Consider the following 26,671-nt stretch of genomic DNA (forward strand, 5'->3'; position numbering starts at 1 on the left):
TTCATTTGAAGAACTCCATTTTAAATAATGTCCCATCGTGCACATAATGTAGATTGGAAGGGTGAGGATTTTGCGTATCTATCTATTTTATTTATTTATTTTATTTTTTGTATATAGGAGCGATCAAAATGCCAAACCGGCAAGCGTGCTCAAAATGTGTTGCACACTGACCCTTATCTGCGCGCTGTGATTACATATAGAGCCGCTAGGGGGCATCAGGGGCAACATTCTCGTTTTAAACGGCTGCCCATAAGTTGTGAGGCCAGCATGAGTCTATGTGTACAATGTAGGCCTACACAGTGATGCCCTTCTCTGACTGAGAGAGAGAGGGAGAGAGAGAGAGAGAGAGCACTGGTATATTTTTGTTCTAAAGTAACAATAGTTTCCCTTATCCTCAGTGTTTGAGGCCTCCCAGCACCATCCACCCAGCAAATGATCTCTGGTCAGCTCAGCTCAAGGCACAGCTCTCGCAATGTGTTTCATGTAATTTAGATGTACCCCAACAATTTGGACTTCTACAGTAAGTCTTGGTAAGGTTTTCTCTTCACTGTACTTTCATAAATGTGTATTTGTGGGTTCCATGTTCATGCTATGGTGATTCTCAGATGCGGAATTTATTCTCTGACAGTTTTTTCCTGCCACACATCACCTTGATGTGGAAAGTATGAGCTGTGTGGAGGGTCTGAGGGCTGACTCATCTCAGTTCACTCTGGGAGGAGAACCCTTCCGCATCCTGGGAGGCTCCATTCATTACTTCCGTGTCCCGAGAGCCTACTGGGAAGACCGGCTGCTGAAGATGAAAGCCTGCGGCCTCAATACTCTCACAACGTAGGCTCCCGCCAGACACATGCCTCAAATCTGAGGAATCTCACGGCCCTTCTGCTTAAAAAAAAATCATATAAAGATTCTTCTTTTTCTTCTGTTCTACCTTGTTTTGTTTTTTCTCTGTCCCTACCGACCTGCCTACAGAACTCCTCCGTATGAGTTGGGTTCTGCTCAGTGTTTCTTCTTTTTAAAAGGAGAAATTTCCTTGCCTTTTTCCCTACTCTTGCTCCGGGGGGTTCACGCTCTGTTTTCCATGAACCGACTGAAGACAGTTGATTGTTATTGCCGTTCTGAAATGGTTGCATGAAAATCCCCCATGAAACAGTTTCCCTTCAAATAAAATAAAAACAAACCATATACTCAAATCCCTTTATGCCACTGCAATGAAGATATATTTTCTTTTTCAGATATGTGGCGTGGAATCTGCACGAGCCTGAGAGAGGAGCGTTCAACTTTCAGGATCAACTGGACCTGAAGTAAGTCATGCATGTGTTTTTTCTCTCTTTTGATTTCTATGGGAATGTAAAAATGTTTGAAAAAGAGGACCGCCTCCATGGTTATTTGTGAGCAGAGCATTAAGTGTCTCTGCCATTTTCAGGGCCTATGTCAGTTTAGCAGCAGAGATGGGTCTCTGGGTGATCCTGCGTCCTGGACCTTACATGTGTGCTGAATGGGACTTGGGCGGGTTGCCCAGGTAACGGCATCTGCTCATTACTATAAAATTCATCCATTGGAGCAAAATGAAAATAATGTCGTGTTTTGTTTTTTTTTTCCAGTTGGCTGCTACAAGACAAAGACATGCAGCTGAGGACAACTTATCCTGGATTTGTAGATGCTGTAAACTTGTACTATGACAAGCTTGTCTCAGTTGTCAAACCTCTGATGGTAAGTTGTCATTATATCTCATGGCTTAATTAAAAATTGATTTCACAGAGAAACCGTTTGTTTCGTAGTTTGAAGAAGGAGGCCCAATCATAGCGGTCCAAGTTGAGAACGAGTATGGATCGTACGCAAAAGATGAAAACTACATGCCATTTATAAAAGACGTGAGTTCACTAAGGTCTTTCCTTCACACCAAAATGTGTGCGTTACACCGGATTATAGTTCTGCTCTTTTTCCTGTAGTGTCTCCGGTCCAGAGGAATCAATGAGCTCCTTCTGACTTCAGACAATTGGGAAGGCTTGAGATACGGAGGGATGGAGGGAGGTAATGAAAACATAAAAAGTAACCCTTAGGCTAAAAATCACAAAAAATAAAATCCAACATTACTTTAGTTGCTGATGGGGGGAAGATTTTGCACATTTGAAAATATTATATCTTGCTCATTTCAGTTCTAAAGACAATAAACCTTCAGAGACTGTCTTTTGGGGCGATCCAGCACTTAGCTGATATGCAGGTGGGTGATATTAATGTGTGCTCCTCGATGATCACGGCCAGTTAAAATACGCGTTAACTGGTGACGGCAAGATATGAAGTTTGTTCATCACACATTATGTTCTGTGTAGCCCCACAAGCCTCTAATGGTGATGGAGTACTGGTCCGGTTGGTTTGACGTCTGGGGAGAGCATCACCACGTCTTCCACGCTGAGGGTATGAACTTCCCCGGGCAACATCCAACATCATTGTCTGTCTCATTTCTGCCATTATCAACATTCAAGTTACTCAAAGTCACTTATTTGTGTATTTCTATGAGTCTTAATGCGTTGCATGTTGGCTTCACAGCAGAGAGGTCTTGTTAATGTTAATGAATCCCAGTGTGTTCACACTTGGCCTCCACCTGTGTCTCACACACTTGAGATCAGGTCACAGTTTTGGACCTGGTATGCAAATAAACACCAACATCACTTGGTCAACAGGGGAGTACTGAAACAGCATCTCTCTAGTGGATCACTAAGGCCCCTCGCTGTGTGTGCATCGTGACATGGAGACTTGGGCACACAGTACAAATTTTGGAATGAGTTGTAATGTCTCTCTCACTCTCACAAAGCGAGCACACACCTTAAGTTGTTGTTTCTGTACTGATCTCATTCATGAAGTCAGTTGTTTTATAACCACCTCTCGAAGGTGCGATGTTTGCAGCTGTCAAAGAAAATTCTCCAGTAATATAAAATAATTAGAGACGGTGATGATTTTTGGGAAAACATACAACTTACAACATCAGTAATTAAAATCATGCAAATACACACAGTCTACTCACATTCTGTAACTTCATATGTTAATTCTTGTTTACATTTGCTTATTATTTAGCCAGTTAACAATTACAAAGACTAAATATATTCTAAGGCTTTCCATACTGTTGCACAGCCATCACTTACAGTGCTTTTTCCTTTTAATAGTAGGTTTGTGATAAAACTCTGCTCACACACAAGCATGCCAGTTGAGTAAGTGGTTCTCAGTGTGACCCAGGCCGTGTGTGTTCACAAAAAAAGTCCAGAACACCCCTAAATGTGGTCTGAGTGATTGGATCTCAAATGCATCCTGAATGCGTTCTGGCTGCATTGACTGTGTTACTCAGGACGGATGTTTGCACCACGTCAGAACAGGGCCAGAGAAGAGTATCGCTGTGTAACTGCACAACCCATTCAAGGCTGCACGCTTCCCTTAGAGTCTTAATGGTCGCGTTAAAGTGCTACGTGTGTGTTCCCTGTCTGACAGACATGTTAGCTGTGGTGTCTGAAATCTTGGAGAGGGGTGTTTCAATTAACCTGTACATGTTTCACGGCGGAACCAACTTTGGCTTCATGAATGGAGCGATGGACTTCGGCACCTACAAACCGCAGGTCACCAGTTATGGTAGGATAACCGATAACCCTCAGAGGTCAGGTATCTAAAGCTGTTTGCAAATGCATCTCTTCAAACTATTTCTGTGAATGATTTCTCGGCAGATTACGACGCTCCGCTGTCAGAAGCTGGAGATTGCACCACAAAGTATCACCTCTTGAGGAATTTATTCAGCCAGTACCACTGTAAGGTCTTCTTAAGCATCCCTAACTAGAGACTGCATCACAGGCCTTGTTTGAATCCATACACACCTGGCGATTAATTAAAGACCTTAATTATCCAGAATAGCTGATCCTGACACAATTAGCCTTAATTAAATGTGTTTGCCAACTCGGTTTCCAGCTGAGCCTCTTCCTGAAGTGCCCTCACCCCAGGGAAGGGAAGCTTACAGCCCTGTTTTCATCCAGCACCACTTATCACTGTGGGACAGCTTGCATTTCGCAGACAAGGTAAGCCACAAATGGCATGCACCTGCCTGGTGTGACAGCTGATTATATAATCTACATAATGTAAAATGCTATATCAACTAAACCACATCATCAGATAAATATAGGGCTGCTTGTGGAGGAAGAGCCAGCGTAGTGCAGTGAACGCCAGGATGCCTCTTTCTGTCGTCGGCGTGTGTCTGCTTAGATGTAGCAACACGCTGCTTACGCTTGAGACAGATACCTCACACCTGACAGTTCAAGCTCGGCCACGCATAAAGGTGTCGCCGTCCACTGCTTTTTATAGACGAATCTGCCAAATGCTGTTATGTGAACACTTGTCATGAATGCATACACATCTTGTACACGTTTTAATAGTGAGATCCCAGTACCACACAGTGAAGTCTGGTGAATTCTTGTGAGGATCTTTGACCCTTTATGCAGCCTTGCAGGTCAGAGCGGCCAGTGAACATGGAAAACCTCCCCGTCAACAGTAACAACGGCCAGTCATACGGTTATACACTGTACGAAACCACCATCACTACTGGAGGAGCCCTAAACACCAGGAACAACGTCAGGGACAGAGCTCTGGTGAGGACTTACATATGCATCGACTTAAAATGTGCTATATGTTTCTTTCATCTTAAAGGACATAATCCGGTCTTTGACTATTTTGCAGGTTTTTGTGGACAGAGAATATGTTGGCAGTTTAGACCACAAGACTCACGAGCTGGCACTCCCTGATGGCAAGGTACTGACTGTGTTTCTAGCTACACGTACCACCTTCTATGATCACTTTTCTTCTCTGAATAATTTTCTGAGTGATGCTTGGGCTTTGTGCCCCAAAGGGAGAGAGGACATTGAGCTTGCTTGTTGAGAACTGTGGACGAGTGAATTATGGGAAAGCTCTGGACGAACAGCGCAAAGGTATTCTGTCCTAAGTGTCAGCTGTACGTTGGATTTACACATGTTAAAGTACTGGTTTTACATTATTTCAGTCATTGTGCATAGCTGGTTTGAATACGTTCTGATGTTATGTTTCCCCTCCTTGTCTCATAATGTGCTCCAGGTATTGTGGGAGACATTGTGTTGAATCACACCCCTCTGAGAGGATTTACCATCTTTTGTTTAGACATGAAGCCAGGCTTTCTAAAAAGGTGTGTTACCTCAGTTTAATTTTCCATCTTGTCAGGTCTACCAAAGTCTAGACTAGGAGATCTGTTCCTAGGCGTCAGATGGACTGCCTTAATGTGTGGGCTATATGGAGAAGTCACTCTAAAATAGCCTATTAGCAAGATTATTTTGACTTCCAGTTGTCATGTCACTTATAAACGTTGATCTTGTTTTAGATTAATGAATTCAAGCCAGTGGAAAACCGACTTTAGGTCACCCATTGTCCCAGGATTTTTCCAGGCCAGACTCCATGTGGACGGGCCTCCGAAGGACACTTTCATCATACTCCCTGTACGTAACAGCTCATCTGATGGATTTCTTAAGTTGTGGGTTGACAAATAGGGGAGCTGTAATTGTCTTAGTGTTTTAAAGCATACTTTATCGATGATGACAGTTAACATCATCCACAGGGTTGGGGTAAAGGAGTCGTATTTGTCAATGGGCAGAACCTTGGGCGTCACTGGTGCATTGGTCCCCAGCACTTCCTTTATCTCCCAGGGCCATGGCTCAGAAGTGGAGAGAATCAGGTATCTCTACTTAGATATCAAAGATGGGACATGGCTGTTTTTAATGATGCTCAGCCTCTATTGTCTAGAATTTGTTACATTCTGTTTCATCTGTTTTGTATTTTGTTTTCTCTTCTCTTTCAGGTCATTGTTTTTGAAGAACAAAAAGCGGACGACAAAATACTCTTTGCAGAAAACACTCATCATGGAAAGACTATTGACGTCTACAAACTGCCGTTCTGCACACTGCTGTGACAACACACTTCAACAAACACCTTTAGATGCACATTACAGAGGCAATGTCTAAGGTTTAGTGGGATCGATTGGTGGAAATACAATATAGCATTCAGAATTGTGTTTTCATTAATATGTAATCGCCTGTAACTATCAGTAGTTTTAGTGTTTTTGTTAGTTTGCAGTGAGCAGAAACATAGCAGCGCTCAGCATATTTCACTGACCTGTTTCTACAGCAGCCTAGAATAGACAGGCCGAGGTATGAGTGCCTTTTGTGTTTTTATGTTGAAGCGACAGCCACTGTAGGTTCTGCTACATCAATAACCTGCTGATCAGCTCTAACACAACCCAAATCCACATGAATTCATGAATTATCAAACCGCTACCCACTCAAGAAATATTTAGTAACCCTCCTTTTGGGTGAGATTGAAATATCCACAATCTCTTCACATCAAAAATATGTATGTCACACACATTGGCCATTAAAACACTGCTAATTCCATGAATTAACCATGGTTGTTCTGGATATAACTGCAGCTCACTCGCATCATCAAAACGGATGGTTACTGTAAGTAAGTGGTATTTGGATGATTGCAGTCTGCATCTCCACCTCCAGATATCGCTAGATCTCACACACTTAGCCTTTAAGGGACAGTCTATTAACACTGACATTACTTGATTTAAAATAATACTCCACTAGTTATAATATTTTCAAATCTGCAATTTGAATTCCATTCAGTGCTCTAAATGCTATTGGTATTGATTTTCATTTCCTTACAATAAACCATTAAATTACAATTCAACACAATTCCTTTTGATTTGTCTCATTCATGAACCGTTGAAGCATTGCATATAAGGTATGAACTTTGCTCTCCATAGAAAAAAAAAACGCAGTTGGAACCTTTGTGACGTGACTCACCCTCACGGATCTTCTGATTGGACCCGAGGCTTGTCCTTCACTTGAACGACGCTGTCATACTCGCAAAAGACATCCAACCAGATTCCGATCAATTTCACATAAATAAATCAGCATAGTAACAGGAAATTAGTTTTTACTTTCACAATAAAAAATAAAGATTTACAATAATGTTGAGTATGGGATACATTTTGTTGCAATATAATATTCACAGACGCAATAGTCCATTTTTATTGTCTGTAGGAGTGAACAGAAATGAGTGTACGCATACATTACTGACACACCGCCTCGTGCGCTTTAGTAGAAGATTTTTATTTTGAAAATAAAACTCGGAAGTTCACTCACTTCTCTTAGCTAGCTTGACCTGTAAATATCCAGGATGTGCCCGGTGGGCTGCTTGTGTCGGCGCAGCACTTGAGAAAAGAGCCTTTGCAGACTCCGCTGCATGGCATTGGCCAGCTTCATTCACAAACCTCATATTATCTGTCTCTCTTTAAATATATATTTTTTAAACGTATGTATTAGTAAGTGCACGTTTCGAAGGGGTGTACAGCAGTTGGAGGAGCAGCTCCACACTGTCTTAGCCTAGTAGCCTGTGCCAATGAGACACTGAACCGGACTGGTTAGGTTTTGATATTAAGTTTAGATAAGTCTCTTTTTCTTTTAACAAATAAAAGAGTTCGCTTCTGCATCCTAACATGGAGTCCCTTGGATCCGTTGGCGCTGTTGTTGGGTGCTCTGCGTGTGTCGCTCTGGGTGGACTTGTGTTTGCAGCATACAAACTTGGCTTGGTGTACCAGTTGTTTCACAAGGTAAGTGTTTATACGCCAGTGTAGTAACAACAGTCGTTGTGGCTTCCTCTTCTGCTGTGTTAATAGTTTGTAAAGCATCGTTGAACAGCTCAGTCAAATGCCTCAGTGTTATGTGCTCCCAGTCCCAGTAAGTCACCTAATTATACCCTGCAGGCTGTCACAGGTGAAACGCAAGATGGTGTCCATTCACGTAAACTTTGACCAGCCTTGTTGTTTCCAGGCACAAAGCCTATCAAAGCATCCTGATTGTTAGTGGGATAGCACAAAGCCAAGAGGCGCATCAACCCTGCAGGCCTTGAACAATACGCGTTTATTGTGCATTTATGAATGGCAGTCGGAGTGAAGAGGCAGGTGACTTTAGGAGAAGCCATCAACCCACAGTGACAGTTGTTTAACCACAGCAAAGCTCTGTTTTCTTGTTTGCATCTATTCTGTTAAATCGGCGAATCCAGGACAACTGTGTGGATATTTCTTCATCGTCTTCTCTTTTGACATTTTTTCAGACTGAGACAAAGAGTCCACGACACGGTGGAGAGAGTGTGGCAGAGGTCCTGCGCGCCCACGGGGTCAAGTACCTCTTCACCCTGGTGGGAGGACACATCTCGCCTATCTTGGTGGCTTGCGAGAAGGTGGGCATCCGCATAGTGGACACCAGACACGAGGCCACCGCTGTCTTCGCCGCCGATGCTGTGGCAAGGCTCTCAGGTGCAGATTTAAGTATTTATTTGAGCACATACTCTAATCAGCCACAACATTAAAACCACTGACGGGAGACGTAAATAGCATTGATCATCTTGTGACGATTCAATGTTCTGCTGGGAAACTTTTAGACCTGGCATTCATGTGGATGTTACTTAGACATGTAGCACCCACCTAGACCAGACCAGACACCCCCACCCCCATAGCAATGACAGCACAAGGATTTTGACCTGACCTCCAAATTCACTAGATCCCAAACTGATCAATATCTGTGGGGTGATCCACAGAGGCCCCTCCCCCCAAACCCATAGGACCCAATGATCCCCCACTAATAATATTCTGTTACCAGACACCACAGGACAATCTTAGAAGACCCATGTCTAGTCTCTGATGAGTCTGAACTGTTTGAGGTCGAGGTCATAATGCACTGTTTTATGTGTGTACGCCATTACTTTGGCTACAAACCTTTAAACACCTGACAACCTGCTGCTGGAGATTGCTGCCAAACAACATTTTGTTGTAACTTGTGTGCAATGACCATTAAAATTCTCCTTATTAAGATCTTATAAATAATAAGATCTTATTGGTCTCTGCCCTGACCTTAGTAAGACCTGCACAAAACTCAGATTATAACTCTAACCCTGGAAGTTTTCATACAGAACATAATCTTTGGTAGTTAAGGTAAATAAAGACACCAGAGATCGAGAAAATGCATAGCTTAACCCTCCTATTACCTTCAATTTTACTAACACATTTTATCCCTGGTATCAATTTGACCCCAGCAAAAAAAAAAAATCTCCAAAAATTGATTATAATTAAAAGATTTTCCCAAGTTTATGTGCCGGGCTCTATATGTTTGTTTGTTGACTACCTTAATAACTCTTTAAATAAAACTCACCTGATGTAAGAGCTCCCCTGTTGAGCATAGGGATACGGACACATTCAAGCCAGACCACCTCCGAACGTGGTCAGAGATCAGATCTCTCAAACGCAATCTCAGTGTGACCTGGGGGTAAATGAATGAATGAATGAAAAGGAAAAAGCAACTCTTGTAACTCTTGTCTGTTTATGACTAGTAAGAGTTGGGGCAGGAGAAGGGGGGTCAGTAGGAATCATTAGCCAGACCTTAATCGGTGGAAAATTTCTCTAAGTTTCATCCGGCTGTTTTGATACAAGTTAAGGGAAACAGTTCTAAAGCTTATTCTCTCAATTTAGTGTGACTGTTTAATAATTGTGTCTCTTCACCAGGTACTGTTGGTGTAGCAGCAGTGACAGCTGGCCCGGGCCTCACTAACACAGTGACGGCAGTGAAGAACGCTCAGATGGCTGAATCTCCGTTGCTGCTCTTGGGGGGAGCTGCTGGTACACTGCTCCAGGTAGGTTGGAAGTATGATGTGAATATGCCTGGAGACTCAAATAACAGAATGAAATCGTTTTAGGTTTGGAGCTGTGATCTGTGCTGTTGCCAGACGCAGTGTGTAATAGCCTCGTAAATGGGGTGTACTGTTTTGAATCTCAGTGTCTGATAACTGTGTTTGGGGTTCAGGGCAGAGGAGCACTGCAGGACATCGACCAGATGTCTCTCTTCAAGCCGCTGTGTAAGTTTTGTGCCTCCATCAGGACCATCAGGGAGATTGTGCCTACGGTCAGGAAGGCCCTGGCCATCGCTCAGTCGGGAACGCCTGGTCCAGTTTTCATAGAGTTTCCCATTGACACACTCTACCCCTACCACCTGGTGTCCAAAGAGTTTGGTGTAAAGAACCCTCCCAAAGGCCTGATGGGAAAAATTGTGTCATGGTATGTTATTCACACATCTTCTATGTGCTGCATGTAAAACAAAATAAAGTTAAGCTGTGTGAAGATTTATAAAAATTTAGAGCTACTGACATTTAAAAATGCATTTATACGTTTATGGTGTGTTATAATAGAGTGTTTTCTTTTAAGGTACCTCCAGAACCACCTCATGAACCTTTTTGCTGGAGCCTGGGAGACCAGAGATGTGTCTCCGCTTCCTGTTCACATCCCTCAAGCCAGAGATGATGAGGTAACCCTCACAGTAATAAACGCATTAGTATTACGAAGCCTCAACCCCATTTACACATTTTGCTGCTTTTTCAAATATCAATCAGCTACAAAAGTGCATAGAGCTGGTGAGTCGAGCCAAGAAACCTGTTATTCTGCTGGGCAGCCAAGCAACACTACCCCCAACACCAGCCGATGACATCAGGTACCTCGTTGCTGTCTTTTATCTGTCTATTATAGACAAATATATAGACATATTCACTGGTGAAAAATGCTTTATTTCCTGCTTTAGGAAGGCTTTGGAGGATCTGGGTATCCCCTGCTTTCTTGGGGGCATGTCCCGTGGCATGCTGGGTAAAGACAGCCCCATCCACATCAGACAGAACAGACGAGACGCTCTGAAGGAGGCGGATTTGGTGCTCTTAGCAGGTCAGGCAAACAATCAGCAACAGAAAATGACAGAGGATAAGTGCAACGGATAGATGCTTAAAACCCTCCTGGATTAAAGGAATTATTCCTTGAAGGTTTTTCATGTTTGTTGAAAGGCAGCTGGAGGTTGAAATCTTGCCAGGGTAGTTGGTGGAATCACAGGCTATCGAGAAATCCTTGACAAATGTTAACACTGTGGGTTGCGTTCGCAGGAACTGTGTGTGACTTTCGGCTGAGCTATGGCAGAGTTCTCAACAGACGCAGCAAGATCATCGCTGTCAACAGAGACAAGACACAGCTTCTGAAAAACTCAGACATGTTCTGGAAACCAACTATAGCAATTCAGGGTATGCTCACAACTTGTCGTCATCAACATTAACAACATCATCATCATCATCATCATCCGAGCTTACAATTAAGTTTAATTTTGCCATTCTTTGTTAATTTATGATCACAAAGTACGGTATTTGTCATTGTTATTGTTTCCGGGCTGTGGCTTACTTAAAACATTAAGTACATTAGTGATAACAAAGGCACACTATTACAGTATTCCTGCACTAAATCTTCTTCATGACTGTTCTAATGTTCCGTTTATGTTGAAACAGCTTCATAAAAGTGGCGATACAACTGGATGATCATTTTAGAGACTGAAGAATAATAATAGAAACATGTATTAGTACAACACACTACAACTGAATAGCACTACAAACTTAAGCTTCCAGTATGAAGACACAGTTGTATAAACATCTCTCACTGTTAATTTAAACAAATGCTGAATACCACAATCTTCATAAAGCTACAATTTAAGACCGTTAGCATTTGTTTTGCACTTAAATGCTTACATTTGCATTTGAATGCAGTTGTTTTAAGTACTGTACCTAATAAACTGTCTCTTGAGTATATATTGAAAATATTACATTTTGTGTATTTTAGGTGATGCCGGATCATTCTTAGTACGGCTTTCCAAAGGACTCACAGGCCATCGTTGTCCTCAGGAATGGCCTCAGAGCCTCAAAGCTGGAGATGTGACCAAAGAAAATGTAAACAGGTAAGTAGAGGTGGTGATCCCTCGTGCCCGTGCTAGTATGGGCCACAGAGACTAATTTCCAGACAATAACTAAATAAATGTACAACATTCACAGGGTTAAAGCAAATGAGAAGACCGAACACCACTTAAATCCCTTGAAAGTCCTCCACTGTGTGGATGAGCTGATGGCTGAAGACAGCATCATTGTTGCTGATGGGGGAGATTTTGTAGGCAGTGCTGCTTACATCATGAGACCAAGAGGACCTATGCGGTGGCTAGATCCAGGTAAGATCCCAAAGATAATACAACAGTTTTTAGATACCTGATTCACATTAAGTACAGTTCATTTTTTTTGGTAAATACGCATCGGTTCCGGCCGCATAACCACAAGTCATGTTTCATCTACTATGCTATTGATTGTGTTCTGATGTCAATCATTGTTCCGTTAGGAGCCTTCGGGACTCTGGGAGTTGGAGGAGGTTTTGCGCTTGGTGCAAAACTTTGTCGGCCTGAATCTGAGGTATTCTATTTATTTCAGGGAGTGTTTTTTTCCGATCATTGCTCATTCATTTTTAAATTGCAATTCTGTGTGTTTTTCAGGTGTGGATAATCTATGGGGACGGCTCCTTGGGATACACTGTTGCGGAGTTTGACACGTTTACTAGACACAAGGTAAAATCACTAATCACAGAATTTACAGTACTTACTAGAGAGATGCTCGTTCAACACATGTCCGTTTGGAACAGACTAATTGTGGCTTTATTTGAGGAAACACAGGAGGAGTTCCCCCTCTCTTCAGATTATTTTGATCATCCACATTTTACTTTTCTTTTTTTTCCCTAGACACCAGTTATAGCAGTGGTGGGAAACGATGCATGTTGGAGTCAGATATCCAGAGAGCAGGTTCCCATCCTTGGCAGCAACGTGGCATGTGGCCTTGCATTTACAGGTGCACTTTTCTTTCTTCATTCTGTTCTATTGTGACTGCTTGTAGGGTAGAAACAAAACATATCCTATCTAGAATAGTTCTGCATTAATGTACAAGCTAAAGTCCGAGGAGTTGCTGCATTTTATTTCTTCTTATTTTTTGCAGATTATCACACAGTGGCAGACGGTTATGGCGGCAAGGGCTACCTTGTAGGGCGTGAAGACGAGGACAGGCTCAGCGACATCATCAAACAGGCTCAGAGGGAGACTCAGGAGGGCAAGGCTACTCTTCTCAATGTTCTGATAGGGAAGACCAACTTTAGAGAAGGCTCTATATCTGTATAGAGCAAGTGTGCATTTACAGTCCCACTGTTTTCTTTTTCCTTTAACTTTGGCCTAATTGTCAGGCTTTCACTATCAGATCATTCTGTGAAGGATTTCACCAAATAAGAGAATACGGTTTAGTTCAGCCCTGACCCGAACTCTACTAATCCTTTGTGCCCTTAAAGCCATATTTCATTTTGGTTAGAGAAATCACTCAACAATATGCTGACCACACAGAACACTTAATGGGCCGCTTGTTTTTCTTCATCAGGTGCGTAAAATAATACCAATAACTCATAACCACCAGTTTATTACTGTGTGTTTGTTTTAGTTTCTAGCCTCAAATCTGCCAGCCTACAATCGAAAGCTTTCGCTGTGCTTCATGCTACTTTCAGGTTCATGTCGTGCTACTTCAAAGAATAACTGCTGCATTTAAAAAGCGGAAAGAGCGTGTAGTGGGGAACTTGTGCTTTGTTTTGGGTTCTATCCGCAGGGGTTCATTTTTGATTTTTAAACAGCCTATGACAACTGTTGCTAATAAACCAGGGACTGGAATCATTCATGAGAGCGTGCGTTGGTTTAAGTTCTGTGACCAGTATGCCTTTTCTCTTGTTCTGACATGAACTCAGAGCCTTTTCACGCGGATGCAGGAAATCTTAGAGCTGTAATATTCTTAATCACTCGATAAATTGGGTTTAAATGATTTGGGATCTTTTTGAATGTTGAAGAACAACAAACAGTATGCCTTTAAATGTTTGATTGTATCTCCAAATACAATGACATGTATGGATTGAAAACGTGTCTGCTGATTCTGTTATATATTTAAATTATATTTAATACTAACTTGTATGCAGTGATATGGGGTATCATTTAAAATATGCCTATACACAATATGTATTGCACTATGATTATAACGTATCTACTCGCCAGGAGAACACACTTGGATCCTTTCACTGCACTGTATATTTACGGTTCTGTTTGGTACTTTGGGGAGGTATGTCAATATTTTGATCAAAGAAATGGTGAGTAGGATTAATTCTCAAATAAACTGGAAAAACAAGTAATTAGTCTGTTTTTTTTTATCCCCCTGAGCCTAAACACTACACTCATTGGCAGCCGAATGCTAGCACTGGACTGGACACTCTGTTGTCTTTATTTTATGTGGAATAGATTTAACAAGGTGCTGGAAACATTAGAAAGATTGGTCCATATTTACAACGATAGTTTCATGCAAGTGCTGCAGATTTGTTGGCTACAAATCTCTAGTTTTCCCCACATCTATTGATCTGTTGGATGGAGGACTGGTGACTGGAGGTTAATTGAGTTCAATGGACTCATTCTCATGTTCAAGAAACCAGGTTGAGGCCCAGGTGGTCATAAAGCTGCCGCATTTAAAGCTGGTACTGAGAGGCCAAAAAAAAAAAATATCTCCCACAACATTAAATCACCACCAGCCTCAACTGTTGATACAAGCCAGATGGTTTCATGCCTCTGTGTTGTTCATGCCAATAAATTCTCACCCATTCTGTCTGAATGATGCAGCAGAAATTGAGACTCCTCAGACAAGATAACCATTCCTCAACTTTTTGTTGTACAGTTTGGGTGATTTTGGTGTCCAGTTTCCTGTTCTTACTGTAACTGACAGGAGCGGCAATCGATGTGGTCTTTGGCTGCTTTTTGTCGTCTTCTACAAGATTCGATGACTTGTGCATTCTGATCTGCTCTTCGGCGTAACTCAGTTGTAACGAGTGGTTATTTAAGTTTCTGTTGCCTTTACTATCAGGATATTTTCTCTTTTATTTTAGATTGTTCTCTAGATGTGGTTATGTGTGAAAATCCCAATAGAGCTGCAGTTTCTAACACCTTCAGACCAGCCCATGGCATGGTTGTCTGGTCATATACAACTCCATTCTTCTCCATTCTGATGCTCAGTGAACTTAAACAGGTTGTCTTTATCATGTCAACATGCCTAAATGCACGGGGTGACATGTGATTGACAGATTAAATACTTTGTTAGCGAGCAGTTGAGCAGGTGTCCTAATGAGACGGCCAGTGAGTGTAGATGATGTGGCCTTTTTTTGTAACAGCTCAGGAACGTGAGTGTTAACGAGGCTTTGTCAAACAAAGTCAAACATTCACTTGGCGTATGTTTTCAAAAAAGGCAAGGATGTGTCAGCCTTATATATTTAGCATGCACTAAAGAAATAAAGCAGAAGACTTGCTAGGCTTGTTCTGAACCAGAAACTGGGGCAACTAATTTCCATTGACGGCTGGATTCTTACCTGTCATTGAAGTGCGGATTATTTGTCTCTTAACCACTTCAAGTTTCTTGTTCTTACAGAAACAAGTCAAGCAAGTTTCTGGTGGGTAGTTACCCACAGAGTTTCCTACTTAAACCTCAACATCCCACGAGTCCCTTAAACAGAAGAAGCTACTCGGATGAGAAACATCTTAATAAGCATCACATAGCAAAAGCTGGTAAGATCTGCAATATAAAGGCTTTTTTTCTCATTACACCAGGAGCACCATTACTAGATGGGAGACAGCAGGACATTGTCTTTATTGCATCGCTGCTCTGTAGTGTGGATATCTTGCAAAGTATATAGAGAGTCCAATTGCAACGGAGCCCAGAGTCTCTGGGATATTTTCTGTACAAACTGAGTGGTAAAAATCAGCCTTGTGTGGCTTTGTGTGGGCTTCATAGAATATATTTGCCTGGTTACGTTATGATCTAACTGTGCTATTGGTGAGAGGCACACCAGCTGTACCACTAGCTATGTGGTTCAAATTTGGATCATATGTAGATTGTCTAATGCTTGCGAAGTAATTTACATACTCACTCATCCATAGGCCTTATGTAGCCAACGACACCTTCTTATAAGTAGCAAACACAGAATGCTTAAAAAGAGTTTTTGTCATGGTGGGCTGACTTTTCCCCAACATGCCATTTGTATTGTAAACAGGAGATGGCAGTCTAGCAGTAGTTTTACTGACCGAGTCTACTGCTGACGTGTTCCTCTTAAGCATAGGAGGGAACACCACAGCAATAGTAGGACAAAACAGACCATGTGAGTTGTGAGAGATTATCAATAACTGCCAATATGATACAGCTTTGTTATACAAAATATTGGATGATTCTCAGATATGACTGCTGTGGCTGAAAAAGTGAGTTAGTATCTCACAAACGTGAGTGTATACTAAGCCTTGCCAAATGTTCAGAATCTATATTTTGTTATTATTTATGAACGATTAGTATAGCTTGAAAATAAAGATTTGTTGGCTCATTTCTGAATTGTATCCCATTTTGTAGAGTGCAAGATGTCAGAAGAAAGTGAAATGAGCCATTATCTCTTTTTATTCAACAGCTGCAAGCATTCCACAGTAAACAGTTAATGTATAATGTGTGCAGCAGTGCAAACATCAGGCTTTACTGTCATACAGTTATTCTGCTGTAGCTTCTTGCCCAGTTTGACATCACACAGTCATAAGGGTCAGGGCTCGGCTGCATTCAAATGCTCTCTGTAAATCCCCCCTTCCTCCTTTTAAATTGTCTTTTTGTTTTGTAGCAAAAATTGAGTAGAAGTAAAAACATGATTGATATATTGCGAAATCGACAACTATATGTACATCATTGTGGAAACGTAAATCCACCTCACTTTCAGCGTCACCGGGGGATTTTGGGTGTTAAAACGAGCTTGATTTTGACGTAAGTCTGTAACTGATTTCCTTATTTTTAGCAAATGTTAGTTTTCTTATGTTTCAATGAATATCGGCAGTGGCTGATGTGGTTATATGTATCTGTCGACTGTTTCACCGGGCTGCAAGCAAAGCTCGTTCTGCCGGAAGCTGTTCAGATTTTTTCGTACAGCACGGGAAGGCATCACGAGACCCGGCTCACATCACTGCAGGCGGCGACTTCAAGGGCTCCACTAAACTTAAACATAGACGGTAATGTTTGAGTAGAACAGCGGCGAGAGCACGTCGACAGCGTCTCTGGTGTGTAAAAGTACTCGGTACAAATACAGCATTTTTTATTCATTTTTTTTTTAACTAAACGGGATTATAAACAACCGATATTTACCGCTGTGATTACTCTTCCATCAGAATGACAGTTCAAACAAAAGCTTTTAACGACTGCAGAGGTAGCAACGTAGCGTAAAGAAAAAGCTAACGTTGGTCGTTAAGTTAGTTAGCGTTGGTCTAGTTCCGTCATTATTCGGTTACTCGGTAACGGTTTACATGTCCATGTACGCCGTGGAATAACGCTTATTAGCTTTAATACCACCAAAAGCCTTGAACCGACGGCGAGTTTCAAGCTGTTCAACCTGCCTCGAGTTAACTTTCCCCTTTACCAGAAACCAACACTGGACGTTACCTTACCTGTGCCAGGGTAAGTAAGATGGTAACAGGTCTACGTGGTGTATAAACGGTACCTTATTTTATAGCGTCACACACCTGGTAGGGCTTTATCTGTTGTGTCCAGTGTTACTTCCTTTGTCTTCGTAAATCAGTGCTGTTATGAATACAGTACTTGAAGTCGACCCTAGTAGCGCTCAAGTAAACTACTATATTGTTATAGAAAAAGAAAATAGAGAATGTCACTTAGTCGGTTTTCCTTTTCAGTAACTTCACTGTTGTTTGTATGATTTGAGCAGCCAACGGCATGTCTTATCTCAGGTAAAGTGTGTTGCCGGGAACAAGTATACGAATCACGTCCTGTTCCTTGTTCCCTCGGAGGAAAAGAAGCACGTTTGATTTGGATGACACTGTCTTCTGCCCTGATATGTTATGCAAACAGATGCGTGTGGCAGCCTTTCAGCATGCAGAACAGTTCGTGGTGTTTGCTTAACTAGTCATCGTTTAACTTTAACACGTCGAGCCCTTGCAGGAAAAACAACAACACGTGGTTGGTAATGTCTCTGTCACAGGAGCTGAATGGCCTCCGTTGTAGCGGTGAAAACTGAGAAGAGACCTGCAGCTGATTCTCAGGATGCAGACTCAAATGCTAAAAAGCCCAGGTAAGCGCTGGATCCAGCTGCACACTATGTCCTTAACTCATTCGTTGTGATACATAAAGGTGGGTTTTAGTCTCTGGTGTGCTCAGAAATAGTTTAACTTTCATGGCGTTGGTGTTGAAACGCCATCTTTAGAACTTTTACTCAGCCTCTGCCTGCCCCAAAGGAAACTGCTGCCCAGCTTGAAGACGAAGCGAGCCCCCGAGCTGGTCCTGGTCATCGGCACGGGCGTGAGCTCTGCAGTGGCCCCTCAGGTCCCTGCCCTCCGGTCCTGGAAAGGTCTCATCCAGGCCCTGCTGGATGCAGCCAACGACTTTGACCTCCTGGAAGAGGAGGAGAGTCGGCGTTTCCAGAAGCACATGCAGGAAGATAAGAATTTGGTGCATGTGGCCCATGACCTCATTCAGAAACTTTCCCCGGTAAGTCTTGCTCAGCCTTTTTTCCCTTCTCTTCTCAGCTCCACCCTGTCGCACATGTACAAACACATGTTGGAAAGACAGCCAGCTGAGCTCGCTGTCCTCGCCTCAGCCAGAACATTTAGTTTTCGACTTCCAGTGATTGACATAAGATATTAAGATATCAAAGCCTTAGGTAATGGCAGGTAAGGGCCCCACACATATGGCGCCTTATATGTGGGGTTTTAAAAATACATTTTGGTGAATGCAATCAGATCTTTTAGTCAGTTTAGGGAAATTATTCACACGTACTATGTGTTTTTGCTTGTCATTCATTCGTGTTTAAAAAAAATCCCAGCACATTCTTCAGTGGTCTTAAACAAACAGAGATGAAGGCAGGCGAGCTGAACCGCACTAGTTTTTGTTTTCTTTTTGGTATTTATTTTAACCTGCTTTTTGCCCGCGATGAGCAATGCACACACACCCACCTGGGTTTTATTTTGTTCTTGATAGTCTGGACACTTTTTCAGTTTTACCTTTTAACTGCATCAAGAACTTCTGAAAACTTTCAACCAATGTAGGCTGAAATAGTGACAAGTTTTTTTTTTTGTTTTTTTTTAGTTTGTTTAGTTTTTGTGCTTTGTCCCTGTTGTTAATGCCAGTAATAACTTCTGCAGAAATTAAAATATATAAAGTTGAACTTATGGGACTTCTTGGTTAATACAAGAGACAGGACCCTCAGTGAGTTAAGTGGACATCTCGTTAATTTGCTGTCGCAGTTAAGGTTCCATCTGAATACTTCATGCCACAGCACAATGTCATAACTGCAGTCTATTTGTATTATTTTCGTAAAGATATTTTCTAATGTAGCAGGAATTCATGATGTCTCCTCAAAGCCTCAGTAATAGCCCGTTTACCATAGGACAAAAGAAAGTGTGGGAGAAAGACTAAACAGAGTTTTCAGCTCATATCCTGATAAAATCTCGTGAGTCATGTTCTCACCAGTGAAGGCTCTCTGTGATTTAAAGATAATCCCAAAGAATTGTGCTTTTTGCTGACGGTAGCATCAATAGGGTAAGACCAAGTGGTTTTAGGTGGTTAATACCACCTAAAAATAAGCTGCTAGAAATGTTAGCCACTCAACCACATAGCCATAATATCTTTACACAGAAAATATTTACAGTCTTTCGGAGGCTCTGTAAATACAGATGTAACAGTGAAGTTGCAAATTTGTGAGAACTCATTAACTTCTGCTTTTTTGTATTTGCATGTCATTCGGTTCTCTTCTTATTGAACCAGTCTAGTCTGGAGCAGGGTTGGCAGATGGGAGTCTTAATACCGTTTGCCTCCTGTGTTAGTCATGTCTCATCGCACCTTTGACATTGATAAAACACGCTTTGTTTCAGCCCCCAGCCTGTCGTAACAAAGGGAACAAACAGCGCTTTTATGGCTTTATCCATCGTGTTTATTTCAATCCACAGTCGTGCAGCCCTCGCACACTGGCTACAGGCACAGCAGGACCAGCGTGCTCAGGAAAATAAACAAGCATGGAATAATGTGAACCAGCTGCCCCCCACCCACCCACCCCCAACCTTGATTTACCATTCAGGCAAATGTAAAACAACGCCAAAGCATACAATAAATTGGAGACAACGAGAGTGTCTTCGCTCCATTCACAAAAATCCATATGCAGATATTCTTACTTGTTTGCTTTACTGCCTTCAGGCTCAAGATAAAAGGAGTTTCTCCAGGTATGAGTCATAATTAGGTCAGTTTAAAACTAAATTCACCTTACTCACTCATAACTGTGTTGTCCTTGCTTCATTAGTCTGGGGCCCTCTTTATGATGTTGAACTGCCCTAGTAATGCTAATTTGTCCGAATGTCTAGAGATGTGAGAGAATTGCCGTCTGTTCAGTTAATTCCAGCAACAGTGGACTGAGAAAGTTTAACCCACTTTCACAGCTTTGTGTCTTAAATGAGGTAGAGTAGAAGAAATGAGGGTAATCTGAAGTTGTTGTTTTTTTTTGTTTTTTTTTGCATAAATCCTGTCACACCTTCAGCCTTGGCAACAACAAGGGTAATTGCTGACTGTTTCGGTTTCTCAATCCATTTTAATTTTTATCAGTTGATCATAATTTTGGTCATAATCTGAGAAGTTTCATCTTCAATTTCTGCTAAAAATAACCTTATACTTTTGATTATTAATTAAATATCACGTACCCTTATTTGCAATAGGAAATAACATCCACACTACAAGGTACATGATGGGTTGGGTTCTGTTTCTTTTATTAACCTGGAGGTCGAATTTAATGTATTTTCAGTTTGGCAGAAGTGGATACTAAACAACAGGAACAAGAGGAACATACATCGAATAAAATACCACCTGTAACCTGACTCCAGTTCACTAAACACAGTTTTCAGTACTTCTAACCAATGTAGGCTGCTACATGTACAGTAGAAAGTGAAATTAAAGTGACTACCCAACTACTATGTGATTGTAAGGCCTTACTTCACATTGAAACTACATTACTCCAAGCTCATTTCCATTGTAAACTGAAGTGTTTTTATCTATATAAAGTAATTGTTAGTTCAGGATGAATATTCAGAAAGGGAGTTGTTTACTTGTGCTTCAGTTGGTTATTACATAAGTCCTGAGACAATCCAAGGACACAGTGATCAGGATGGGTGCTGTAGACGCTAGATGTGGATAATTAGCTTCTTCCTGTGGAAAGGACTCCTGCTGTTTAGCCCATTAGAGCTGTAATCTGTGGAAGCTAGCGGGGCATTTCCTTGTGCTAAGATCACCTTGGTCACTGCATCTCTACGATACCCTTTGCTATTCTTAGCTGCCCGACTCCTTTTTTCTTTTTATTACAACAGGCCCTGCCAGGTAAGGAAGAGATTTAGACCATGTAGTCACAGCCTATAATCTCTTAGTAGACTCAGGTGGAGTCTACTTGCTAGAGACAGGATCATAGAGGGTAGTTGATCCAATAGTAAATAAAGTTCTTTTTAAACAGATGACACACAGTCTCTGCCCTGCTTAAAATACAAGTTAAATTGGAATTGTTGTTGTTTGTTGAAACAAAAATGTTGAACATTCTGACCTATTGTTGTTATATGACAGTCCTGGAGTACTAAGCTATTAATGTAGGTATAGAAACTAGGCACCTGTTCCTTCTCGATACACCTGGAGGTGAAAGAAACTGCGGGTACGTTTATGTCTATTTCTAAGAAGAAACTGCTCTTCACAGCGGCCTTAATTTAAGCTTTCTAATTTTCATCTAAGCTCAGAGTGAAGACACTTATACCAGGACCAGGTGTCACACTAGGGGTAGTTGCTGAAGCATGGTATGAGACAACTGTCCCCTGCTGTCCCACACTTACATTACCCCAAACCAAGCCGTGTTGTGGGATGTGATGATGACATCGTTGATACACATTGATACACATGTGAACGTGAGGTGTCGGAGGTTCAGGGTAATGTGAGTTGACATGTATGTCAACGTGATGTGTTAGAGGCATGTGCATATTGTGTGCAACATACACATGTCCGACACCGACACATCACCTCATGGTTTCAACACTTTCACCATTCACTACTTACTATGTGCTGTGTACAACTCTGTGCAATATCCACTATAATCATCTGTGCAATGCTATTTTTTTTTGTATGTATGCAATACTGGTATATTGTTTATTCTATTTTCTTTTATTATTTGTCTTTTATACAGTCCACTCTTTACTCATATTATTTTTCTGCACCTTTGTGTGCTGTTGCAAACTACAACTTCCCCATTGCAGGACAAATACAGGTTTTCTAATTGTAAATTGAGGGGATGGTCGCTTGCTTTATGCATTCTTATACCAGCACTTGTGTGCATGCATGACAAAGTGTACAGTGCCAAAGCACACCTCTTCTATCTGTAACGTGCCAGGGAAGCGTATCATACTCCGGCACAGTAAGGTTGTTCTCACACTAGCCATAGAATCAGACTTCAGGGGGAACGCGTGCTCGGGTGCAGAGCGACTGCTGAGTGAGAGTTCGCCCTTGATGCACACGTGCTCACGTCACATGTTATCATAAGTGAAGCCTGTTAAAAGGCTGTTTGTTGTGGGTTTGTGAAAGCATACCTTTTATTCCTACAGCTATCAGACTCTTCTTTCCTGTTCAGACAAGTCAAATATGCCATATTCAGTGAAAGCTGAACAGCTGAATGCTGTCGGTTCAGGAGTAATTCAAAATTGCTCAGGTGACAGTTGATTATCTCAGTAATGAGACCTTTGTCTTGAATCACTGTCATCTAAAAACACTATTGTGTAACTTTTAAATTATTGAAGTATTGTCTGAAGTATTTTCAGACCATAGTTTGTCTAGATCTGACTCTGTCTAGACTCTGTCTATGTTCTATGCTCATGTTTTGTTTTTGGTTTACAGAGAACAGGCAACGTGCGATCCACCTTCTTCAAAGACTGTCTATACGAAGTGTTTGATGACTTGGAGTGTAAGATGGAGCATGCTGGGAAACATCTCCTGCGGTCCGTGCTGCAGTTAATGGAGAGCGGCGCACTGGTCCTCACTACAAACTTCGACAACCTGTTGGAGATCTATGCAGCCCACCAGGGCACCAAACTGGAGTCTTTGGACCTGACGGATGAGAAAAAGGTAAACAGTGCTTGGATTGTGCTGTGAGACTGATTGATCTTTCCTGCCACAATACAGGCCGTCAGCTTGTTTTCAAACCGGTGCAAAGTTCATTTAAGCCTTTGCTAAAATGAATATTTTATGTTATACTCAAACTGTAGCTGGATCATTTTGAGTTCAGTTTTGATTTTACGTATGAGCTGAAATGAAAATTAATTTGAGCTTTGTCCACACGAGAACACCACAGGGGAATTTCAGTTATTTTTGAGACATTGCCTCTCAGTGAGGTTCATTGTTTGCTGATTTTGTAGAAAAAAAACAGATATTACTTTCAGCTGATGTGTGGAAGAAAGGCAAAGTTCCAGCTGTTGCTCATCTGGTGTCAGATTTTATAGATTGAACAATATTTGCTTTTGGTTTGGACTGGCCTGAAGAGGAAGCGTGTGTTTTTTCCTGGTACACCTAAGTTTAATTTACTGCAGAAAAGCTCTCACTTGTCCAGCTATTTAATTTACGCCTTAGTCAATTTAAACACGGCTTGTTAAATAGAAGATAAATTTGCGAGAATTGATTTGAGTTTTCTGAGAGTCCCTGTTGCTTTGCCCCTCAGTCCTGGTATTTATGCCTCCTCTCCATCAGGGCTAATATCCTCTCACTGCTGTTCACTGATTTTATGCCCTTCCCAGCCAGAACAGGATTTTGTGCAATGAACTGTTAAGTAAGTGTAGTAAGTGTGTGTGTGTGTGTGTGTAGGTGTTGGAGTGGGCTCAGGAGAAACGGAGGTTAAGTGTGCTGCATATTCACGGTGTTTACACTAACCCCAGTGGTATCGTGCTGCACCCTGCTGGCTATCAGAACGTACTAAGGAACACTGAGGTTATGGTGAGTGCTAATGTTGTCCACTCCTAAGTTAGTATATATATGCTGTTTACATTTATAAAGAATGCAGCATGTTAGGATACCACTTTGAAAAGACTTCCAAATTGCCTCTGCAGCTTAGATGTATTTGATAGGCTGTTGTTTGGTTCAGTGATCCATACTGTCGGTCGTTTGAACAGCGAGAGATTCAAAAGCTCTACGAGACCAAATCCTTCGTGTTCCTCGGCTGCGGGCGCACAGTGGACGACACGACCTTCCAAGCTTTGTTCCTGGAGGCAGTCAAACACAAGTCGGACCTGGAACACTTCATGCTGGTGCGGCGAGAGGACGTGGGTGAGTTCAAGAAGCTGCGTGACAACATGCTGGACAAGGGCATCAAGGTCATCTCCTATGGAGACGAGTACGCCGACCTGCCTGAGTACTTTGAGAGGCTGGCCAACGAGATCTGCAACCGGGATGTGTCCACCAATGGCTGGGGTAAGGCCCTTTCATGTTACTGTGATGATTCACGTTGTACCGTACTCTGCATGGCCACTAAGTGTTAATGAGGGACTCCAGTTTTATCCATGATGACTGTTGTGATGTGAAGTAAAGACAGGAAAGAAGCAGGATTGACACTGATGAGCATGTACAACGAGGGGGTCTTGAATATCTAAAAAGCAAAGCCAAATCCGAGGGAACTGGATTTGCAGTTAGATGTACATTCCTCGAGCTCCGGAGTAGCCCTGTGAAGGCTCTAGTGGTTGTTGGCACAAGTCAGATCTCTGCAACTTTTCAGCCAACTGAACATGTTGAATCAGAGGTGGAGGGAGAGAGAGAGAGAGAGGATTTGTCTGTTATTGAACCTGACAAGTGATGAAAGTAATGAAGACACCAGGGCACACACAGAATGCTCTTTTCTTTTTTCATCTTCATCTTATCTGAATATCTGCCTGTTCAGGGGTTTAAAGCTCTTTGAAGTTTTCCCCCTTGCTGAAGAATACACACTACTGCCACCTGCTGGTGGAAGGGTTCCTTCTTCCCTCCTGTTGTAGATGCTGAATGTAATTGGCTGTTTGTTTTTATAAGGGAAACGTTTTGTTGGAGGCACAAGTGATGTGAGGCAACATTACAGCTGGCATTTAAACCCTTTTAGTGTGTTTGTCATGGGGGTGTTTTGATGTTATTTAGAAGTATTTTCAGTATTAAACACACATATTTCAGTCTGATGGATACCTTATAACACGGCAGGACCAGAGTTGAATCATTACAACTAGTATGGAGATGGACTAAAACCGTGTCATTCTGCAGTCAATCCTCCTGGTTTCACACTAGGCTTTCGTCGGGGTCTCACCTGAAAATGTGTAATATTCTTACATTTCATTTGGCAGATCTGCTTAACATACTTTCTCTTTCTAATGAAAGCAGTTTGGATTAAAAATGTAGAACCCTTTTAAAACTGTTTTGTTTTTTTACCTTCACCCACAGGATCTCCCTCACAAAACGAAGAGGAAGAGCAGAATGGCTTTAGCACACAGAAAAGCCTCCTTCAAGGTTAGGACTGAATGTTTCTCTTTGACTTCAAGCAGTGGCCACTTGTGAGAGACGTTCTCAGCGTAATGCAATGCCCCTTTCCAAGACTCTTGTTTTCTCACTGCATGCTGGTAGATTAAACAAAATCCAAGCCTGTTCTTTGGATTTCAGTGACAAAAGAGCTGCTGATATTCCTTTACACAAAGATAGGACTGTCTTTACAGTATTAATATTGTCAGTGGCAATGTTTCAGTTGATACTTCTTGTTTGCCAACTGTTCACTTAAGTCCTTCCTTTTCTTTTTGCCCCAGACTATCATTCTTGACAGGCACACAGTCGGAATGACTATCAGTCACTTCCCCCACAGCTCCACAGAGAGACCGTCTACTCTGTGTTATAATCAAGTCTGATTGTAATGAAAGCATTTAAGAATCCACGGGAGAGCTAAAAGCTGTCAGTGTTTGTCAGATGCTACTTTTATTTGTTCCCTTCAGTTCGTTTATCTGCCAGTCTCAGGTAAGCAGATGACAGAATGTTCGTACATCAGCTGGACCGCGAAGATAGTTCTGGATCCACTGAGCGACGCTGACAGCGCTGTTTGGATTCAGACGTACTGTAAATAAGGATGCAGCTAAATAAACTGCATCACTTTGACCTAACCGCCCTGAGCGGAGACGCTCCTGGGCTTTAGCTATAACGCACATCACATGCTCTTAACTGAAAACAGTTGTGTGTTGAAGGATCGAACGGGCCATCCTCAGCTGTGCAACTAGGCAAAGGAAACCTCATCCCACCACTACAGGCTGGGAATAATTTATCACGACATAGATGGTAAATCTGTCAGTGTTATGATTCTGTTCAGAAAAGTATGTTTTCATAGCGGAGCAGTTCTCTGCCGGTAGCGACCTCTTTGCCACTCCTGTGCTGAAAATAAACATGTTCTTTGTAAGCCTTTTTTTTTTTGTATTTTTAATACTTGCATGTGTTCTCCGATTTAGTATTTATAAGTGCTATTTTCAAAATAAAGCTTTTGGTATCCCATGTGTCCCTGTCGCATGTCTGCCGACCGTAACACGAGTGTAACGTGGACGCGGATCACGCGCCTCCGCAGCGACGACAGAAC

At 41.9% G+C, this 26,671-nt stretch overlaps 3 protein-coding genes across 7 annotated transcripts; all 3 read left to right on the plus strand.

The window, feature by feature from the left end:
• Window positions 1–362: 362 nt before the first annotated feature.
• On the plus strand, window positions 363–6,752 carry LOC125012998 (beta-galactosidase-1-like protein 2). 2 transcript variants are annotated; one of them, XM_047593245.1, is made up of 19 exons: window positions 363–530; window positions 629–828; window positions 1,233–1,301; window positions 1,424–1,519; window positions 1,602–1,710; window positions 1,779–1,871; window positions 1,950–2,031; window positions 2,157–2,221; window positions 2,331–2,415; window positions 3,481–3,618; window positions 3,711–3,791; window positions 3,949–4,055; window positions 4,476–4,622; window positions 4,711–4,782; window positions 4,880–4,958; window positions 5,101–5,188; window positions 5,381–5,495; window positions 5,615–5,731; window positions 5,855–6,752. In XM_047593245.1, exons 2-19 carry the CDS (start codon window positions 665–667, stop codon window positions 5,963–5,965), a joined length of 1,818 nt encoding a protein of 605 aa, XP_047449201.1. In that variant the 5' UTR covers window positions 363–530; window positions 629–664; the 3' UTR covers window positions 5,966–6,752. The 2 variants fall into 2 exon arrangements, with proteins under 2 accessions (XP_047449201.1, XP_047449202.1); XM_047593246.1 differs by having other exon boundaries at window positions 381–520.
• A 487-nt stretch (window positions 6,753–7,239) lies between these two features.
• ilvbl (ilvB (bacterial acetolactate synthase)-like) lies at window positions 7,240–14,160 on the plus strand. The gene is made up of 14 exons (XM_047595157.1): window positions 7,240–7,672; window positions 8,176–8,377; window positions 9,620–9,747; window positions 9,918–10,168; window positions 10,316–10,415; window positions 10,501–10,598; window positions 10,686–10,822; window positions 11,035–11,169; window positions 11,756–11,870; window positions 11,965–12,134; window positions 12,299–12,369; window positions 12,450–12,521; window positions 12,693–12,798; window positions 12,943–14,160. Exons 1-14 carry the CDS (start codon window positions 7,559–7,561, stop codon window positions 13,119–13,121), a joined length of 1,878 nt encoding a protein of 625 aa, XP_047451113.1. The 5' UTR covers window positions 7,240–7,558; the 3' UTR covers window positions 13,122–14,160.
• Window positions 14,161–16,594: 2,434 nt separating this feature from the next.
• fam118b (family with sequence similarity 118 member B) lies at window positions 16,595–26,589 on the plus strand. 4 transcript variants are annotated; one of them, XM_047593918.1, is made up of 8 exons: window positions 16,595–17,113; window positions 18,029–18,118; window positions 18,282–18,534; window positions 22,951–23,178; window positions 23,911–24,039; window positions 24,216–24,513; window positions 25,504–25,569; window positions 25,860–26,589. In XM_047593918.1, the coding sequence occupies exons 2-8, from the start codon at window positions 18,036–18,038 to the stop codon at window positions 25,871–25,873; spliced, it is 1,071 nt and encodes a 356-aa protein (XP_047449874.1). In that variant the 5' UTR covers window positions 16,595–17,113; window positions 18,029–18,035; the 3' UTR covers window positions 25,874–26,589. The 4 variants fall into 4 exon arrangements, with proteins under 4 accessions (XP_047449874.1, XP_047449872.1, XP_047449871.1 ...); XM_047593916.1 differs by having other exon boundaries at window positions 16,596–17,096; XM_047593915.1 differs by lacking the exon at window positions 16,595–17,113 and adding an exon at window positions 17,134–17,490.
• The last annotated feature ends 82 nt before the right edge of the window (window positions 26,590–26,671 follow it).

This window comes from Mugil cephalus, chromosome 9 (assembly GCF_022458985.1).
Source record: "Mugil cephalus isolate CIBA_MC_2020 chromosome 9, CIBA_Mcephalus_1.1, whole genome shotgun sequence".
Classification (NCBI taxonomy): domain Eukaryota; kingdom Metazoa; phylum Chordata; class Actinopteri; order Mugiliformes; family Mugilidae; genus Mugil; species Mugil cephalus.

Bases quoted from the DNA above. Each gene is read 5' to 3' on its own strand.
- fam118b (XM_047593918.1), top strand. From the start codon at position 18,036: ATGGCCTCCGTTGTAGCGGTGAAAACTGAGAAGAGACCTGCAGCTGAT. The intron at 24,040-24,215 runs GTGAGTGCTAAT...TCGTTTGAACAG, and splicing joins TAAGGAACACTGAGGTTATG to CGAGAGATTCAAAAGCTCTA. The intron at 24,514-25,503 runs GTAAGGCCCTTT...CTTCACCCACAG, and splicing joins TGTGTCCACCAATGGCTGGG to GATCTCCCTCACAAAACGAA.
- ilvbl (XM_047595157.1), top strand. From the start codon at position 7,559: ATGGAGTCCCTTGGATCCGTTGGCGCTGTTGTTGGGTGCTCTGCGTGT. The intron at 10,823-11,034 runs GTCAGGCAAACA...TTGCGTTCGCAG, and splicing joins GGATTTGGTGCTCTTAGCAG to GAACTGTGTGTGACTTTCGG. The intron at 11,170-11,755 runs GTATGCTCACAA...TGTGTATTTTAG, and splicing joins ACCAACTATAGCAATTCAGG to GTGATGCCGGATCATTCTTA.
- LOC125012998 (XM_047593245.1), top strand. From the start codon at position 665: ATGAGCTGTGTGGAGGGTCTGAGGGCTGACTCATCTCAGTTCACTCTG. The intron at 2,032-2,156 runs GTAATGAAAACA...TGCTCATTTCAG, and splicing joins ATACGGAGGGATGGAGGGAG to TTCTAAAGACAATAAACCTT. The intron at 3,619-3,710 runs GTAGGATAACCG...ATTTCTCGGCAG, and splicing joins ACCGCAGGTCACCAGTTATG to ATTACGACGCTCCGCTGTCA.